The sequence below is a fragment of the Lytechinus variegatus genome, chromosome 9 (genome assembly GCF_018143015.1).
Source record: "Lytechinus variegatus isolate NC3 chromosome 9, Lvar_3.0, whole genome shotgun sequence".
Lineage (NCBI taxonomy): Eukaryota > Metazoa > Echinodermata > Echinoidea > Temnopleuroida > Toxopneustidae > Lytechinus > Lytechinus variegatus.
In genome coordinates, this window is record NC_054748.1 from 3,814,656 (window position 1) to 3,833,430 (window position 18,775).

An 18,775-nucleotide genomic window follows, 5' to 3' on the forward strand; every position below is an offset into this window, starting at 1 on the left:
ATGATTATAAAAACTGCTCAGAATCTTCAGTTCTAAGGACATAAAATATCAAAAAATTTTAGCGCGCCCTTCGCGCTCGCATTATATATTAAGACCACATGAGATACCTTTTCTTGTTTATAAGAATTAAAACTAGCATATACTTAAGACTTCAGTCTTTAGTTAGGAGTACCCCCTGAACCCCCCCCAAAAAAAAATCAGATATAGCGGCCAATCGAGAAAAATGTTGATGAAAATATTTTTCGGTCCCCCCCCATTGGCGAAAGCTGGATCCGCCCCTGAACAGCCATCAAATTTTCAATTGGTTTCAATTTTGATTCAATTGGTATCAATGGGTTTCAATAGATCCAAATTTGATACCAATTGAGGTCCTTTATATAGCCTACAATAGGACCTAAATTGGTAGGTAAATTGGCCCCATTAGAATTCATTTTGGGGATCAATTGAAGACCAAAACCCATTGGATATTCAATTGGCGTAAATTGGCTTTAATTTGGATTCAATTGGTATAGATGGGCTTCAGTAGGTTCAATGGGTCCAAATACCAGTCGGGTTCCTATTGTAGGGTCAGTTTGTCTCAATTGGGCAAATGTGCCCCCATTAGATGTCAATGGGGGCCAATAATGTCTAGTGGAGCCAATTGTTCCCAATGTGTCTTCAATTGGTCGCCAATGGAATTATAAGGGGACCTTGCAAATGCCCACTTGGTTTCTGACTAGTTTTAATTGGACTGGGCCACTTGCTGGTCCTCGGGCTGGTTGAAGTTGGGACCAATAGCCAAATGGTTTCAATTGGGACAAATATTCAATTGGTTTTAATTGGGAGTACTTACCAATAATTGATGTCGATTGGTTTCAATTGGTATTCAATTGGGATCATGTGATCATTTTTTTTTCTTCATATAATGTATGCATAACTACAATTCAATTGTTTTTAGCTATGTCCTTTTTAACCATTTACCATTTTCCAGTGAAAAAAAGTAAAGAATGAGTAACAATTAGTAACAATTTGATTAAAAAATGACAAATGTCTCAATAGAAAGTAATTAAAGGTTTATTTAGTAGAAAACTAACCATAACGAAACCACACCAAATAATAATACATGCTTTAAAAAACTTCTCTTCCCGGATGCTGGAATAAAATTAAAACACAGTATCTCTGCCCTTTACGTTGATATATGTTATGCAGACAGACAGTGCTTCTGCAGAAACATGAGTAGATATTGGTGGAATTTTCCCATTACCTACTAAGCTGATATTGTTCTACTAATTTTACTTGTGCCAATTAGAAGTTCCCATTGCTTCCAATTGAAACCTATATTGACTGCAATTGCTTTCATCGGAGCTTTATTTTCGTTATTTCGTTTTCTTGTCCGTTTTACATATATAAAAAAATAATGGTTATCGTTGACAATTTATGCATGGGGACAGAATGTAGACTATACCTCACAGATAAGACAAACAAAGAAGAAGGAGGCAAAAGTTATTTAAAGCTCTTTCGGTGGCATTATTCTTGCAAAATATATGACAATCCTCTACCACAAAAAATACAGTAAAATAGAAACAAACTGAATACTTACCATTTTTTTAATGTGAACAAAATACTGCCAATATTGCCTCTTTTGCATATTTATTTTTTTTTATTTCTTTGGAAGGTTCGCCACCTAACAGCTCAGTTTCATGATCCCAACCCCCATCCCATTTTTATTTCCGGTTTGGGGTTGCCAAACTATATTTTGTCAATTTTTTTTTACATGCGGTGTTCCATATACGTAAGCCATCGTGTGCTGCGGTTACGTCCATCTGAGTAAGTTTTCTAGTACTAAAAAGAAGATCTAAGACCTCAAGACGATGGGCTTTTTAAATGCATTTCGTTAATTAAGTATGTAAGAAGCCTAAATTGCCATGATTTTTGTCTAGGTATGATTATTTGCGATTTCCGGCAGCGAATATATATTTGAAATCCGGTCAAGTTTAGTCCCTTGGCCCTGGGTGAGTCGGAGTCGGGTCGGTGCCAGCTGTCAAGGCAGCCGGATCTAACTGCTGGTAGTCGTTCCAGGGGTCTGCCAGATTGAGTTGCACTTGCAGCTTTCCACGAGCCGGAGCAAAGGCAGCAAAACATAAATTTCTTCATCAACATTTTTTCTTGTGTTTTCATGATACACATAATAAAACAAGTTTATTGTTATGGTAGGCCGCCTATATCGTTACATTATTAGGCTATCATGGCTATTGTTTGTTATGTCTGCGCAAGTCATTTTAAACTAAAGTTAAAGAGCAAGTCCACCCCAACAAAAACTTGATTTGAAAATAAAAAGAGAAAAATTCAACAAGCATAACACTGAAAATTTCATCAAAATTGGATGTAAAATAAGAAAGTTATGGCATTTTAAAGTTTCGCTTTATTTCACAAACACTAGAAACAGAATATGCACATCTCGATCGGTATGCAAATGAGGAACTGACGATATCACTATTTCTTTTGTATTTTATTATATAAAATATGATATACCGTACCTATATTTTCTCGTCATTGTCGTGAAATTAAATTTTCATTCTTCCCTGAACATGTGGAATTCCGTTAAATGTATTATAACATTTTGGTCCTAATCGTCAATTCGTAATTGAATTATTTTATAATTCAAAGTTTCAAACAATAAAAAACTAAAGAAATAGTGAGTGGGTGACATCATTGCCTCTGTCATTTGGATGTAACTGGCTCGTTCATATAACTATTTTGTTATAAATAAGCGAAACTTTGAAATGTCATAACTTTCTTATTTTGCATCCGATTTTGATGAAATTGTCAGCATTGTGCTTGTCTGATTTTTCTCTATTGATTCAAGTCAACATTTTTCTGTACGTAGCACATTCTTTGTGTAAGCTTGCATACACAAAAAACCTCACATTGGTGTCAGAGTGTTGTGGTAGAGGGACTATGAATTGAGTACTTAATTCCCATTAAAATTTAATTAGAAAGTGTCCTGTGCGCTTGATACTGACCAATGATCATTCCTCAAACTAGTCTACTGTACCATTTTATCTCTTTTTATTTGTTTTTCAGGTGAAGCAAAGGAAACTGGTACTGAGAGGCGATTGTCGGCCTTTGATGCTATACGTAAGTCATATGTCACCAGCCAACCAAATACCAATTAACTCTTAATGTGCCATTCACTATTATCAGCGAATGCCACTTTTTTCAGAGTCTTTATTTAATGTTTTATTTTAATTATATGAAAAAAAGAGAATCACTCATGAGACAATAATGTTAAACCTCTTGACCATAAGCTGAACTGAACAGTGGAATCACTCATGCATGCAATGCACTCCTGAAAATGCAATAGGCATAACAATTGCTGTATGACCATTGCACGAAAATGTGTTCGTGGCACTCCAGTGGATGCATAGATATGTATTCATGGCACGTTAAGGGTTAAAGTCACCAGGGAAGGTTCTCAAAAAAGCAAAAAAAAAATAACAATGATTCAGCAATTTGTTGAAACTTAGATTTTCTGAAAGATTAATCCTGCTTCATCATAGTGTCAAAGTTTGAACTGGAAAAGTTGAAAAAGATACAAGAGTTAATTTTACACGTTTTTATGGACAAATTGGAAGATCCAACTGAGGGTGCTCAGTATGTGCATCTCATACTTGAGTGAACCTAGAACTTGAAACCTTGTTTGATCCTTAATTTTCTAAAGCTTTCACTGGACTTCTTCTGCATTCAATTGAGTTCTTGTGAAGGTTATGGTTAATCAAAAAAATTGACAAGTTGTATATCATTTTAAAGCTTAGAATGTGCCTTTTCAAGCTTAATGAAAATCTCAGAATTCACTGTGGACAACTTATTTTTGGTTTTGGGGTGGCTGGATAGTCTAGTCCACTGCTCTCAACTAATTGTAGCAGTTCCATTGCTTATAAAAGTACAGTGCATGCAGAAGTGGTTGTTGTACAGTAGTAGTAGACTCGGTGTTTCCACTCTTCCCGAAATTCAGGAAATTTCAGGAAATTTTGACTTTTTCCAGGAAAGGTTCGGGAAATGAAAATATTCCAGGAAATTTCAGGAAATCTGAAAATTACAATTAAACAACAATTAAACGTAGAAACTATCAATATTCATGATATTCAGGTTACATTTTAATAATATTTTACAGCCATATGTAGCCCAAAACTTTTCGCTCGCGCTCGCTGTTGCAATTTTGTTCCTTTTTTTAATGAGGGCGTGAACAAAAGCAAATGCTAAAATCCTTGATTTTGGCTCAACCGCGTAGGTAGGATTTGGTTTCAGGGGGGGCGGTAGCCCCGCACGCGAAGCGTGCCATCAGTTATAGTGCGCGCGTAGCGCGCACCCCAGGGGGAGGGTGCAGGGAGGGGGGAGTCTCCCCCTCCCGCGCGAAGCGCGGAAGCTTTGAAGGTTCCTTTATTTACAATAGAAAGAAGACTGCTCCTTGCACCCTCATGACTCCTAATCCCCGTATGAAATTTTTAAGGATATTCATTTTCTTTTACATGTTTGGCTAAGATTTCATACTTTGAGGACATCTTCAGAAATGAGTATCATGCATGTGATAAGTGTATTGGCATTTCAAACAACTAATCACGAAACAATCAACATTTCATCATAAGATTTCCATGTTGGGTGCCAAGACTTGAAGGAGCAAGTGGTTATTTTCCATCATTCTTCTATATTACCAGAATCGCTGTTTATAACCTCTCCTGATTTTGCGTTGTTTACTTTCGTCGCCTTATCCACACAGCGAACTCACCTTCGAGACAACTGATTTCAATTAGGCTATGATATACATTTCTTCTTTTGGAAGAACATCTTCATATGAAGTGATGAAGGCACAATATGCATGCCAATTAAATCTTTGCCGGTCTGGGACTGAAGCGGTCTTGAAGATGTGTCACTATATTGTCACTGGGCGAGAGGAAGACAATGGGTCAGTAATTATTCGTGAACTGGGTCCTGTACTTGAGAAGAGGAATTGGGGCGACACACATGCTGTGGTCTGCAATCCTGGGGAGCTGTGTTTATAGCCTTTTTCTGCCATGTTTGTCCATTTTAAGAACATTTAGAGGAGAATACGTCTGGTCTTTTGTGACGAGCTGAACTTGTCTACCACTTCATCAGCAGAGGGTATTTCATTACGGTAAGTTTTTGATCATTAGTAAAGCTTCCAGCCTTTCCTCTCCTATTGATGCCCGCAATGCTGTTGCCGTTCTTTCTAGCTTGGAGAATGTTCGTTCAGCCTGAGCTGTTGTTACTGGGAGAGTAGCCAAGACTTGAAGTAGCAAGTGGATGTTTGGTAGGGTTATTTCCGAACATTCTTCTAATGCCAGGATCGCTGTGTTCATAGCCTTCTTCTCTCCTGACTTTGCATTCTCCCATCTCTTTATCCACACAGCGAACTCACCTTCGAGACAACTGATATCAATTATGCTATGATACATTTCTGCTGCCGGACGAACATCTTCATATGAAGTGATGAAGGCAGGAACTAGACCCATCAGATGTATTATCTTTGCCTGTGTGGGACTGAAGCGGTCTTGGAGATGCGTCACAATGTTGTCAATAAGCGGGAGGAAGACATTGAGTCTGTAATATTCGTGAACCGGGTTCCGTACTTGAACTCCAGAAGAGGCACTGGGGCGAAACATACTACGTGGTGCCAGCCTGGGGCGTTCCACTGCCACATTCAGATCATTGGCCATCTTCTCAGCATTGGCAAATACACGGTCAAATGTGTCGTCATTCCTCCATGACTCTAATACTTCTGTACCATCTTTTACAAGTGACAGAGCTTGAACCAAATCTAGCCCGACAGACTGCATGCCTCGAGATGCTGGGAGGAGAATTCCGCTTACTTTTGTAAGGATGTGGAGGGACACCAAGAAGTCAAATGAAGCAAGCGCTCTGAGAAGACTTGAAGCGTTTCTTCTTGCATCTGGCATTTGCCATCCTGTCATATTTTCTACCACCCGAATGAAGGCAAGAGAGAGAGGGTGTTTATCACGGCTTCGTGTCTTTCGAGGAACCTTGTCTGACAGAGAGTTTTAAGCCTTCGTTGCTTATTCTCATCTATGCCCGCATTTGCAATTTCTGCTTCTAGATGGATGACCCTCTTGGCACTACTGTTGAAGAAGGATGTCATTTGCTGTATTGTGTCTAGACAGTTTCGAATGGAAACAACCCGAGTTGATCTGGTTGCACAGAGGTTCAGCATGTGCATGGCACAATGGAAATATTCGGCGAGGGGGGCTTCATCTTTTACTATAGCAGCTACACCAACTTGTTGGCTGGCCATGCTACTAGCTCCATCATATCCCTGACCAACTAGTTTGCTTAGGTCCAGATTTAGTTCCTTTAGTTTAGCTAGGATGACTGTACCGATATTGCGTCCACTCATCGCCAGCTCACTATGGCCATCGCTTGGGTCTATTCCAACCTTTTCTGCCATCTCTTGTAGCACATCTATTACACAGATAGGGGACTCTACAACGTTTGCCTTTATTTTATCATCTTCTTCAATAATCTCAACGTATCTTAAAGCAATGGTGAGTTGCTCTCTCTTTTTCCTGTCTGTTGTTTCGTCAGCGATTACACTCCATATGCCGGCCTTGTAAACCCTTTGGAGAACTTTCCTCTTTATTAGGTCTGAAGTGCACTCTATCAGCTGATTTTGAATCTCTGGGCTAATGTATTGGGCATTTCCCTGACCGTGCTTGACGTGATTAAGCAGTGTTTGATCACCTGCGCGGATTCTCATCCTTAAGAGAGCTCTAAGGTTTCCATCATTTTCGTCTGGCTCGTCTAGACTAAGTCTTCCACTATCCCTGTGCCCCCTTAATGCTATATTTTGACGGGCACATGTTAGAAGGGTATCAGCAGTAATTCTCAGTGCTGATCTATTCTCTTGTCTTATCTCTTCCCTATTTCTGTCTATAATACTTGCTATGTCATTTTTTCCATCTGTCTGGTTTCGAGCAAGAAATTCTGTGACTTTGCTGGCAACAGACTTATGATAGTTGGTGTTTGCATGGGATGTCAGAGCACCATCTTTTCCTGTTAGTTTAGCAAAGGATTTCAGTGGTTTCTTTACTAATGTGCCCACACTTTGTAACCCCATATCCCAGTGGCCACCACATGAGCTTGAAGACTTGAATATTGCACACCAGATACACCAAGCACCTTCAAATCCATCCATTTCACTTGATGTAAGCCACGGAAATGTATCGTAGTAGTGCCTACCAAGGAACTTTTTCTCCATTTTACCTCCCTTTTTGTGCATTGAATATGGTAGACGATCCTTTTTTGGTACATAGCGATTTTTTATGGCACGCACTAGATCAGTGTGTTGCAATTTTTCCTTCCCCTTAGCCAACATTTCTCCAATGTCTACTTGTGGGTCTATCATCTGTAAGTTAACTTGGGAGTCTTTAGACGCACACGCCTTGTCTTCAGGTAGTGTTTTGGACTGAAAATCACAAGCTGATGAAGTGGAAGCTACGTCAGACTGGGGTTCTGGTACAATTTCTATGCCCACCATGTCTTCTGCAAAAGCAAATAAAAGAATAGATATATATTTTTGTATTGTGATCAAACTTGCATTATCCTATTAGTTACATCATCACTCTTGTTTAATCAATACATTATTTTGAATAGTTTCAATCGAAATAGATATTGCATATTTATCTCCATCTGCTAGGCTACCTGCTCCGGCGCTCATAGCATAGAGAGAGGGAGAGAGAGGGGGAGGGAGGGAAGCGAGAGATACACAAGAACAAACAAACTTAATTAGAAAAATTATTTTCTTTTTGCTAGGTTTGGTTGGAAGAGATAAAAGACGAGTGGACCTACCAGTCTTTTTCTTTTTTGAAGTGAAGAACTTGTCCAACGTTTGACTGCGTGGAGCAGATGCATTCCTTTTTCGATCCATTGTATTGTTGGCAATATTCTATTAGAGACAAGGGATTTTGCAGAATGATTACTATGTTTAAGATATAAAAAACATTAAGATTTAATGATTATCGCCCCTTTGATTATAAAAAGTAAAATCATGTACTTTATTTCTATTTGAAAACATACAGGATACATATATTTAAAGTCTGAATCTAGAATCGACATCGTTGTCTATCAATGGGAACTAAGCGGGGTAGCACAAAGAATAAAACTATTTTGGCAAACTTGATTTGAGGCAAAAAAATTAATGAAAAATGAGAAATCAAATCCGTAAAGCAGGATTCAATGAGCTTATACATGGTATATGAACTACGCCCGTACAATGAAAGTTATTATTGGCTTAAAGCAGCAGCAGCAGCGATGATTATAAGTCATAATCCTATACCTAATGTAGTATATTCACTGTGTTCTCGTATTCTTGGCCGTGGATTTTGTATTTCTACTGTGTCACCACATCGACCAAGCGATAGACAGTGTTGATAGTCTATTTATTATTTGCTCAGAAACAGATTGGACACCATACTACTAGGGCTGTTGGACTTCAGCCACGATCTTCGTATCTATAGATATCTGTAACTAAGTTCTATACATTCATACTTTACCTTTCAGTGACGAAACGTCAAAAATGTGACAGCGACGGGGTAACAGCTTTCGTGATTCAGCGTTATGCTATAGACTTGATGCTATAACAAGATGCCTTGGTTCAATTCCTTGGATGACCAGATATATATAGGGTTTTCAGGATTCTGATGGACCGGCTGTCTTACAAAATTATCCAATCATCTTCAGAGTTGTCTTTTCTTCATCAACGTGACCAATAGAATCTTAGAAGACGGAGTGCCGTCCGGCAACATCCATTATGCAAAACGAATTTAAATTTGCCGTCCTTCCGCTTATGAATATGTCATGAATGTGTTTAAAGGAATTGTACCCCTTTAAAGTCGTTTCATTGAAATATGATCGATGATATCATCATTGATTATCAATTCAAATGGTCATTCATTTTTCTGCCATTTTCACAATTAACAAAATATAATTATCAACGGATTATTTAGTATTATTTGTCATAAAAAAATATGCATCAATAAATTTTCACCTTTGATTGTGTTTATGCTTTTACTGACATAAAGTATACGTCTTATTGATAAGAAAGTTTCACTTATACTTGTAGGTCACCTACATGATTTCATGATTACGTTAGACCGAGGTTGATGGAAAATATAGTAACTGTTTATAAATGTAAATAATTTCAGTTCCTACAAAGGCAAAGTGAATGGTATTGCTATCCGATCATCATCTCCTAAGACGCTTTCTAGCTTTAATGTTCGACCTTGCTTGTAGAAGCCGGTGACGCTATGTGGGAGGGCTCATTTATCCAAATACATTTGCATACTAGCGCCACTTTATAGATATTTGTCATTGGCCAACAGCGTAAAATAAAGGACCATTCCCCATTCACGATGCCATGAAACCACATGCAGGTTGCATCTCGTAAATACAACATGTGATTGGCCAGAAGTTTTATGTGCATATGAGAGACACACTGCAATCACGGAACGAATCAACGAAGTGATGCGCGATTTATACGGTGTTTACGATTTCCATCTTAGTCTAGTTCTAGACCCTTTTTACTGAATGCTTAATTCGCCGTCCGTACACCAAGCCGATTGTCATGATTGTGAGTGCACGACCCCGTGGTTCTAAAGTCGCTCGCTCACTCTGCGTTGCGTAAGGTCGGCGACGAATTCAATAAAAGAATTTATATCTAGACTACGCATAAGCAGTGAGTTAACCATGTGGTTGCCATCGAGAGGGACGAGTGCCCTAAATGCCACACGTGCCGAGAAGTATATCATGGCATGATCATGAAAGACTTTCATTTCGTTTAAATTCGTTATAAGAGAGAATAATTGTGAGGAATTAATATAATTAACAATTTTTTGGTTGAATTTGTATTCTTTATTACTTGTCTCTCTTTCCCTTTGCATGCTTTCTTTTTCTCTCCCCTCCGCCTCCTCTCTCTCTCTCTCTCTTTTCTCTTTTCTCTCTCTTTCTCTTTTTTTTTTGCTTGGCATTTTGGGGGGGGCGACCGCCCCCACCGCCCCCCCTGGCTACGCGCCTGTTTTGGCTACCTATAGGCCGAATTTAGGCTCCCTGTATTATTGCCCGATTTTCATTTAAAATCAAACTTGAAAATTCCAGGAAATATCTCTGAATTTCAGGAAATTTGTGATTCAGTTTCTTTCGGGAAATTTATTTTTGAGCTGTGGAAACACTGGTAGTAGTAGTGTAGTAGAAGTAGAAGTAGTTGTAATAGTCTTCCCAAATGTCTTCACAAATTTTAGATCATTTGATACCTCCCCAAAAATTAGAAAAGCCCCCCCCCAAAAAAAAAAAAAGAGGTCTTCACCATACATTTTTGGTTGTTTCATACCCAACACAAATTTGACAAGCAAAAAAAGAAAGACCTGTCTTCAACATTTTTTTAGGGAGGGTTGAACACCTACAACCCCCCCCCCTTGCGTACGCCACTGGTAGTAGTTGTAGTGTAGTAGTGGTGGTAGTAGTAGTAGTACTACTACATGTAGTAGTAGTAGAAGTAGTAGTAGTAGCAGCAGCAGTAGTAGTAGTAGTAGTAGCAGCAGCAGCAGCATCAGCAGCAGCAGTAGTAGTAGTAGTAGTAGTAGTAGTAGTAGTAGTAGTAGAAGTAGAAGTAGCTGTAATAGTCTTCCCAAATGTCTTCACAAATTTTAGATCATTTGATACCTCCCCAAAAATTAGAAAAGCCCCCCCCAAAAAAAAAAAAAAGAGGTCTTCACCATACATTTTTGGTTGTTTCATACCCAACACAAATTTGACAAGCAAAAAAAGAAAGACCTGTCTTCAACATTTTTTTAGGGAGGGTTGAACACCTACAACCCCCCCCTTGCGTACGCCACTGGTAGTAGTTGTAGTGTAGTAGTGGTGGTAGTAGTAGTAGTACTACTACATGTAGTTGTAGTAGTAGTAGCAGCAGCAGCAGCAGCAGTAATAGCAGCAGCAGCAGTGGTAGTGGTAGTAGTAGTAGTAGTAGTAGTAGTAGTAGTGGTGGTAGTAGTAGTGGAAGTAGTAGTAGTAGTAGTAGTAGTAGTAGTAGTAGTAGTAGTAGTAGTAGTAGTAGTAGTAGTAGTAGTAGTAGTAGTAGTAGTAGTAGTAGTAGTAGTAGTAATAGTAGTAGTAGTACTTGTTGTTGTAGTTGTTGCAGCAGCAGAAGTATTTATGATGTGATCCATATGAAAGCAGACTTTCAGATTCAACATATTTTCAGGAATTCAAGTGTCTTAGAAATACAAATTTTGACCCATAATGTATAGAAATGTCAGCTATCGAACCACAAATTTGTCGAAATATAGCAATATTTGAAATAAAAGTGTAAAATCCAAATTTAATTGAAATATGTCCCTCTCCCCGTTCCTCAGTGAATGAATACAAGGCTAACCAAGACCCATCTAAGAATATCAGACTGATAGGAGGTCATACGACGTATGAAGGCAACGTTGAGGTTCGGCTAAGGAATGGCAGTGCCTGGGGAGCTATATGTGATGACTCATGGGACGAACAAGATGCTGAATTGGTAAAAAACTACTCAGTACTACTTTTCATCAAATTATTCATTTTAATGGAATGTATTTGTAAAAATTAAATGGGGGGGGTAGCAAGTGTGTCAAAACATTTAAGATAAAGCTAAAAATTATCTCTATAATTTTATCAGGGATGATTTTTTTTATAAAGTTGTTTTTGAGGGATGATGGTTTTTTTTTTGCTCGGGACACCTTCACTTGTGCGCCTTGAGCATCTCTAACGAGATGGGTATAGCACCTAATAAATTGCCTTTATTGTTATTATTATTATTATTAGCCTATTGTTTTAGGGGCTGGGGTTACTTTTCACACTGTGACATCGGATAAGCCTTAATATGGCAGTCAATGAGGATTTTCTGGGGTCTTTGTTTAATTTCTAGGGCTCTTTTGAACATGAAGGGGGAGGGGGGGGGGGCAAAATCAACGGGTGTGGGGGAGTTTGTGCCTCTATTCTATTTTATACTTTCTTCTCTTTTTTCTGCATCTTCCTCTCTCTTTCTATTTCATTTAATTCTTCTTTTACTGTACTTTATAACAAGTAGGAGTTACAATAAAGTTCTGTTTCTTTAAAATAATGCTTGCATTTCCTTTTTTTTCATTGAGCAAATGTGTTTTTGTGGATTGGCTACCACATTTGTTGGCCCCGTGACACAAAAGGTTAGCAGTCGATCATAAGCTTGATTTTCACAATTAATTTGATATTATTTTCAATGCAATCAATTGAAACAAATATACGATGATTTCTGAGCTTTGTGGTATGCGCCAATAGTGTTGTAAAACTAAATTTGTGAATCCACCAAATTGTATGACTTGTACGGTGGCACAAAACCATAGACTACACAGAGTGTTTGTTTCCATAACATTGCTTTATTTAATCACATACTCTGTGAAAAATTTAGTAATAAATTACTAACTTTTGGCAAAGAGCACTGCATTCATACTTGAATGAAGTGCGATAACAATACAATAATTCTGCACATTCTGCAATCTGCATCTTATGGTTTGGTTTTGTACCGTGGTAAACCACCATTGTGAACATGGGCCTTACTGTTTGCTACATGGGACTTGACAACTTCTTTTTGTTGTTTCTGTCAGGCGTGTCGGACCCTGGGTTTTCAAGGTTCCTTGGGGGCCACTTCGAACAGCTACTTTGGGGATACGTCGGATGACTACCACCTGGATGAGGTGCGATGCAAGGGAGGTGAAAGCGATATCTTCGAGTGTTCTCATCTTCCATTCGGTCACCACAACTGTGACGTAGGAGAGATTGCCGGGGTTCATTGCATACCAGGTGGGTCTTTCAGAAAGCTGTTAGTAAGTTCAGAGCGACGTTAAGAATGACTGATGAACCTTTTTTGCATGTTAAGTAACCACCAATGAACATTTAATGATCAATATCATTTACCACAAGAAAGGTTTGCCGGTCATTTTTAAAGTCATTCTAAACTTGCAAACTGCTTTATGGAGGCACAATAGCTCAGTCGGTTTCGGATTCCGGTGACCCGGGTTCGATATCCACTTGGTGCGCTAGTGCCCTATGGTAAAGCATTAATCCTCATTACCATCGGTCCTCAGGTTGCTTGCTTACAAGCATTCATGCTTTCTTAGCAATTACTGATTAGGTTAGCAAATCACCACCAATCGCCACCATGAAACCGCCCCCAGGTATAGTCAGTAGCCATACAGCTTTAAATCTTGTTTTGTGAAAGATAAATGCCAGTTGAAATGAGTTTGTACAGAATCCATTAAAATGATCATCCAAGTGACTGTTTGGATGAAAGATATGAAAATATGTGGCAAAGGACTCTGAAAGATATTGTGAGCTACATATTGCACAGATTCAGGGGCCTGTTTCACAACATGCACAAAGCAAAGAGTGAAAGATAAATGAACATAGTTGGGGTTAACACTGGTTTCATTAAGAGTCTGTAAAATCAAGGTTAATTACAACCTGTAGATCTAGATCAGGTGGGTGTTTCATAAAGCTGTTCGTAAGACACGAATGACTTTACGCACGACTGGTGATCCTTTCTTGTGCTATGTGATATCCATATGTAATTGATTTGTGACCTAAGAACGTGTTCCAGTTGTGCGTAAAGTCGTTTGTAACTTTACGAACAGCTTTATGAAATACCCACCTGGTGTGTCAAACACAGGCACATGTGGAACAGTGCATTATTGCTTGGAAAAAAAAAACTGACTGAGCCAGAACGTCTTGCTTATTTTGCTAATCTCTCAAGTCTTTCTTCATTTCTAGAAATATTCCCATGTAAAAAACTCCTCTGTATTTTCATGCAGATATTAGACTCCGAGGGAGCAAGAACGTCCGTGAGGGTCGGGTCGAGATCAACTACAACGGGGAGTGGGGTACGATATGCGATGACTCCTGGGACATGGTGGAAGCCGACGTTGTGTGTCGTATGATAGGGTATCCCCATGCCACGGCGGCGCCCAAGGCAGCGAGGTTTGGTCCAGGTGAAGGGGCTATAATCCTTGATGAGATTCAGTGCGATGGATCGGAGAGGACGATCCAGGAATGCCCCCACGACGGGTTCCTGGATCATAACTGCAACCACGGGGAAGATGCCAGTGTGATCTGTGATCTGAGTAAGATAATATTGGTCATATATCAGACATTATACAAATGATGTATCATAGTTATGCAAAATAATTTGTTTTATACATACATATTAGGAAAATTGGCTACCCAAGGAAGCAGTATGCTTGTCAGGTTGGGTCACCCAGGGAAAGCTATCGGCTAATAAAAATGTTTGCGTTTATAGTTGTAAATATAATTCATACACAGTTCATAGTTCATTTATTTCTTCCTTTCACAAAAACATTCATACATAGTAGTTGCAAAACAAATGATAATGAGATAAATTGCGAGATAAAAAATGAATTGTCAGCGTATAAACATACATTGAGGTTGTTACATAAATCATATCATTTACATTACATAGTAGGATTACGGAGACAAAAGTTACACAAAATTTCACATTTTTTAAAGAAAGAGGAGACCTTAAAAAAGATAGGCTTGTCAAAACAAGGTCCACAGTTAGGATACGAAGAGTAACACACCTAGTCTACTGTACAAACCCTTCACTTGAGTAAAGGGTCTGAATGTGCAGCCTACTCATGCCTTGTGTACTGAAGGCCCTCTCAGAACAGTAAGTTTTGTATGTGCTAGTCTTTTCGTGGAGACACACCTTAAACTGAAAATTTCTTCTTAAAACATTTCCTGTCATCCCTCCTTAACTAAATATAAGTCTCGTACTAATCAATAAAGTCAACCATGAAACTTTTGTTCTCCTCAGACATGCGGCTTGTGAATGGCACCGTGCCAGGGCGTGGTCGCCTAGAGGTGTACCATACTGGTAAGTGGGGGACGGTCTGCGATGATGCATGGAGTCTGGAGAACACCAACGTTGTCTGCCAGGCCCTGGGATACCCCGAAGCCACCGAGGAGAACCTCCCGCTCCAGACAAGCTTTGGTTACGGCACCGGTGACATCATCCTGGATGATGTGGTTTGTCGAGGCAACGAGACGGAACTATACGAGTGTTTGCATGAGCCGTATTTTAAGAGCAATTGCGAGCATAGTGAGGATGTCAGCGTTACCTGCCCACCTGGTAAGTTATTTGCACTTAACTTACTTGCTTATGGATACTATAATGGATGTCTCTGAACAGAGTCTTAAGCCTCTGTATTTAGTTCCAAATTCTGTATCCTCTTTAAACTTGGCCGTATCATGAACCGTTGGTAGCAGTTCAGATTTTATCCATTCAATCAGAGCAAAAATTCTACTTGTCAATGGAGTACAGTTTTGGTATCCCCTTAATAATGGAGCTGCTGTGTAAATTTAAGAACGACTGGTGATCCTTTCTTACACGTTAAACCATCCCCAATGAACATTTTGGTGTACACCATTTAACACAAGAAAGGATCACCAGTCGTTCTTAAAGCCGCTCTTAACTTACGAACAGCTTTATGAAACACCCACCAGATCAGGTAGAACCAGAGTTACAAACAAGAGTTGTAATTGTTGAGCATTTACAGGTAAATGTGTACAGCATCAATAAACTATTTGCCGGTTCAGTGGTGCAGAAGTGATCACCCAGGCTTATAACACATAATGCCTGGGTTTTTTTTTTCCTTCAATAACTGATTGTGGCTGTAGTGAGGTCGACAACAAAAGACAAGCGTAACAAAGGCCTCTACAGGATTTCGTTGTTTAATCGATTAATCTGATATCATATCCATACAATCAATCCAATTGGTCGTTTAATCCTTTGAATCCAAATGGTACTTTTAATCCTTCTTTCAAACCAATTCGTTCCTTTAATCTGATTGATATCTTTAAATCCGTGAAAACTGTGGAGTCAATGATAAAGAAAAAGGAATCATGAATACCAGCAAAACGAAACATCTTGAATATCAATAGTGCAACATCAATCTTTGGAAGACCTAAATAGTCTAATATAAACTAGATTCCAAATTCTCTCCACTTTGCATATGATTGTTTACTCATCAAAAATTTCAAACTACAAACATTCAGCTTTGATCTCAATACAATTATAATAAAAGTACAAATCAACAATCATTCTTGATATATCATATAATAAATGTAGTACAAAATGTAGTACAAAATGTAGTTTCTTGAGTCTTATTTGATTATGAATGGGATCGATGAGCCTGCATAGTTTGTACATACATTATACATACTACATACACATTATCATTTGTCATTATGAACCAAGAAAAAGATCTCTAAAATCTCACTTTATGCTTAGACCATAATTAAAAATAAATAAAATAAAACATCAACTAACCTCTTTGTTTGCTTTCTCAAGTAAATTGAATGTCTTCTGAGCCAGGATGTTTCTGATTTTGAAGGGCAAAATCCTGGTCCCTCACACAACCCAATGTCCAAAAATCAAATGCACTGTCATGGTGCTATGTAAGTGTACTCATTGACTAAGGGAGTGCTAGATACAAATATGTTAATCAGGTAGTGCAATAGTGAAAGTATATACAAAAAGTGCTAAATCACTTCTGCGCTAATTTTGGTGCGCTAATTTGTAAATTTAGATGTACTTTCATCACACTGATATCTGTTTCCTGTAATTATACTCTTTTAGTTGTTCGTCTGGTTGGCGGCCGAGCTCCAGAAGAGGGCAGGCTTGAAGTTTATCACAATGGATTGTGGGGGACGGTCTGTGACGACGGTTGGGATATGCAGGATGCTAACGTCGTTTGTCGCATGCTTGGGTACGTTGCTGCTGAAGAACCTCTTCTTACAGTCTTCCAGCCAGGAAATGGCAACATCTTTCTTGATGAGGTCAATTGCCATGGCAACGAGACAAGCATTTGGGACTGCGAGAGCGATGGACTGATGGTCCATAATTGCGGGTCCATTGAGGATGTTGGACTGCGATGTAAAACAGGTGAGTTAATTTATTGAGACTGCATGAAATCTGCCCTTTTTGTTCGAGTAGAGTACATACAGTGGACTGCCAAATTTGACTCAAGTTACAATACGCACGTAGTGCATTAATTCTATTGTATTTTACACATACTGTACACAATAGCGATGTGTCCAGCCAGCGCATCTTATATTCAACACACAAAGTATTTCTTTACAATCAACCAATCAAAAGTTTTATTGTCAGTTGAAAGAGCAAAGTCCCCTCTTAAGATTGGATCATTAAATTGAATTCGTACATACATGGTTTTCTTGAAAGTTCTGTGTACTTCTCTTTCTATACAAAGGACATGGTAGAAATGTACTATAGAAAGGTAACCCACACAACTTTGAATTTAATTATGACTTGAAGTTACACTTCAATGTTTGTGAAAACCTCCCATGCTCATTTCTTATTTCGCACCTTATCCTCCAGTGTTTACCACCCATGAGCCCGTCTCCGAGCTTGAGGTGCGTCTTGTCGGGGGTCAAGGTGACCGTCAGGGTCGCGTCGAGGTCTTCTACAACGATGCGTGGGGGACCGTCTGTGATGACTCCTGGGACATCAGGGATGCCGAGGTCGTCTGCCGTATGCTCGGATTCCCCGGGGCGGAGTCGGCGCTCCCGTCCGCGTTCTTCGGTGAGGGGTCGGGCAGCACGTACCTGGATAACGTTGGATGCACAGGGGAAGAAGAGAACATTGCGCAGTGCGTCCATAACGGGATCATGGTTGAGAACTGCGGGCATCACGAGGATGCGGGCGTGGTGTGCTCCCCATTGGGTAAGGAAATGATCAGTCATTGTCATTGGCCTTCCTGGCAAATCTTTTATTAAAAATACTGCACATTATTGAAAAAAGGTTAGACTTGAATTCACATTTTATAGCAATTTTTAATCTTACATGTACACACTTATGTCGTGTAACTTAGAAAAAACCTTAGCACTTAATTAAGAGCTGATTTATATCATTGATAACATTGATCATTATGTGAGAATGTCGCTGATCGTTTAACTCAACTGTATACTCAATGACAAAAAAGATTGAACTTCTGCAAGGATAATTTGGAGTTACATATGCATGTAGTTGACTGTTATTTTTCTCTGATTTCATTCAAATTCTACAGTTCGTTTGGTGAACGGTAGCCACTACCGTGAGGGTCGGGTCGAGCTCTACTATGATGGCGAATGGAGCACGATATGCAACGACGAATGGGGGATCCACGACGCTGAGATTGTTTGCCGCATGACAGGGTTCCCAGGGGTCGAAGGTTACCGAGTCTCCGGGGAGTATGGGGAAGGCAGTGGAAAGATTATCTTGGACAATGTGAACTGTAACGGGAGTGAGTGGGATATCTTTGGGTGCGGCCACAACGGTCTGTTTGTGCATAACTGCAGACATTCGGAAGACGCTGGGGCTGTGTGCACGTCAAGAGGTTTGTTGACCAAAACTTTTCCGGTTTTGTTTAAATAAATTTACATATAAAATCAAATTACACAATGGCATAAAGATATGGATTTCTTTTTAATTCAATTTATTATAGATTTTATGAAATAAAGGTCTCCACCAGACAATAGATAGATAGATAGACAGACAGACAGACGGGTAGGTATGTATGTAGGTAGGTAGGTAGGTAGGTAGGTAGATAGATAGATAGATAGAACAGAAAGTCGAGAGGAAACTGACTAAGTTTCATTGAAAAATATAAACATTATGCTTGATTTATCCTCA

At 39.1% G+C, this 18,775-nt stretch overlaps 3 protein-coding genes across 3 annotated transcripts in view; 2 read left to right on the forward strand and 1 right to left on the reverse strand.

The window, feature by feature from the left end:
- Positions 1–512: 512 nt before the first annotated feature.
- Positions 513–12,917, forward strand: LOC121421213 (neurotrypsin-like). The gene is made up of 5 exons (XM_041615875.1): positions 513–522; positions 1,777–1,806; positions 3,064–3,117; positions 11,421–11,575; positions 12,678–12,917. Exons 1-5 carry the CDS (start codon positions 513–515, stop codon positions 12,915–12,917), a joined length of 489 nt encoding a protein of 162 aa, XP_041471809.1.
- Positions 5,925–8,266, reverse strand: LOC121421018 (zinc finger MYM-type protein 1-like). Its single transcript, XM_041615601.1, has one exon. It carries the CDS (start codon positions 7,547–7,549, stop codon positions 5,975–5,977), a length of 1,575 nt encoding a protein of 524 aa, XP_041471535.1. The 5' UTR covers positions 7,550–8,266; the 3' UTR covers positions 5,925–5,974.
- Positions 12,918–13,883: 966 nt separating the features above from the next.
- LOC121421214 (deleted in malignant brain tumors 1 protein-like) overlaps positions 13,884–18,775 on the forward strand; it is a 32,084-nt gene continuing 27,192 nt past the window's right edge. The window contains exons 1-5 of the mRNA XM_041615876.1: positions 13,884–14,189; positions 14,900–15,214; positions 16,724–17,029; positions 17,483–17,827; positions 18,171–18,479. Coding sequence (XP_041471810.1) covers positions 13,976–14,189; positions 14,900–15,214; positions 16,724–17,029; positions 17,483–17,827; positions 18,171–18,479 — 1,489 coding nt within the window. The 5' untranslated portion in view covers positions 13,884–13,975. The remainder of the gene's footprint in view (positions 14,190–14,899; positions 15,215–16,723; positions 17,030–17,482; positions 17,828–18,170; positions 18,480–18,775) is intronic.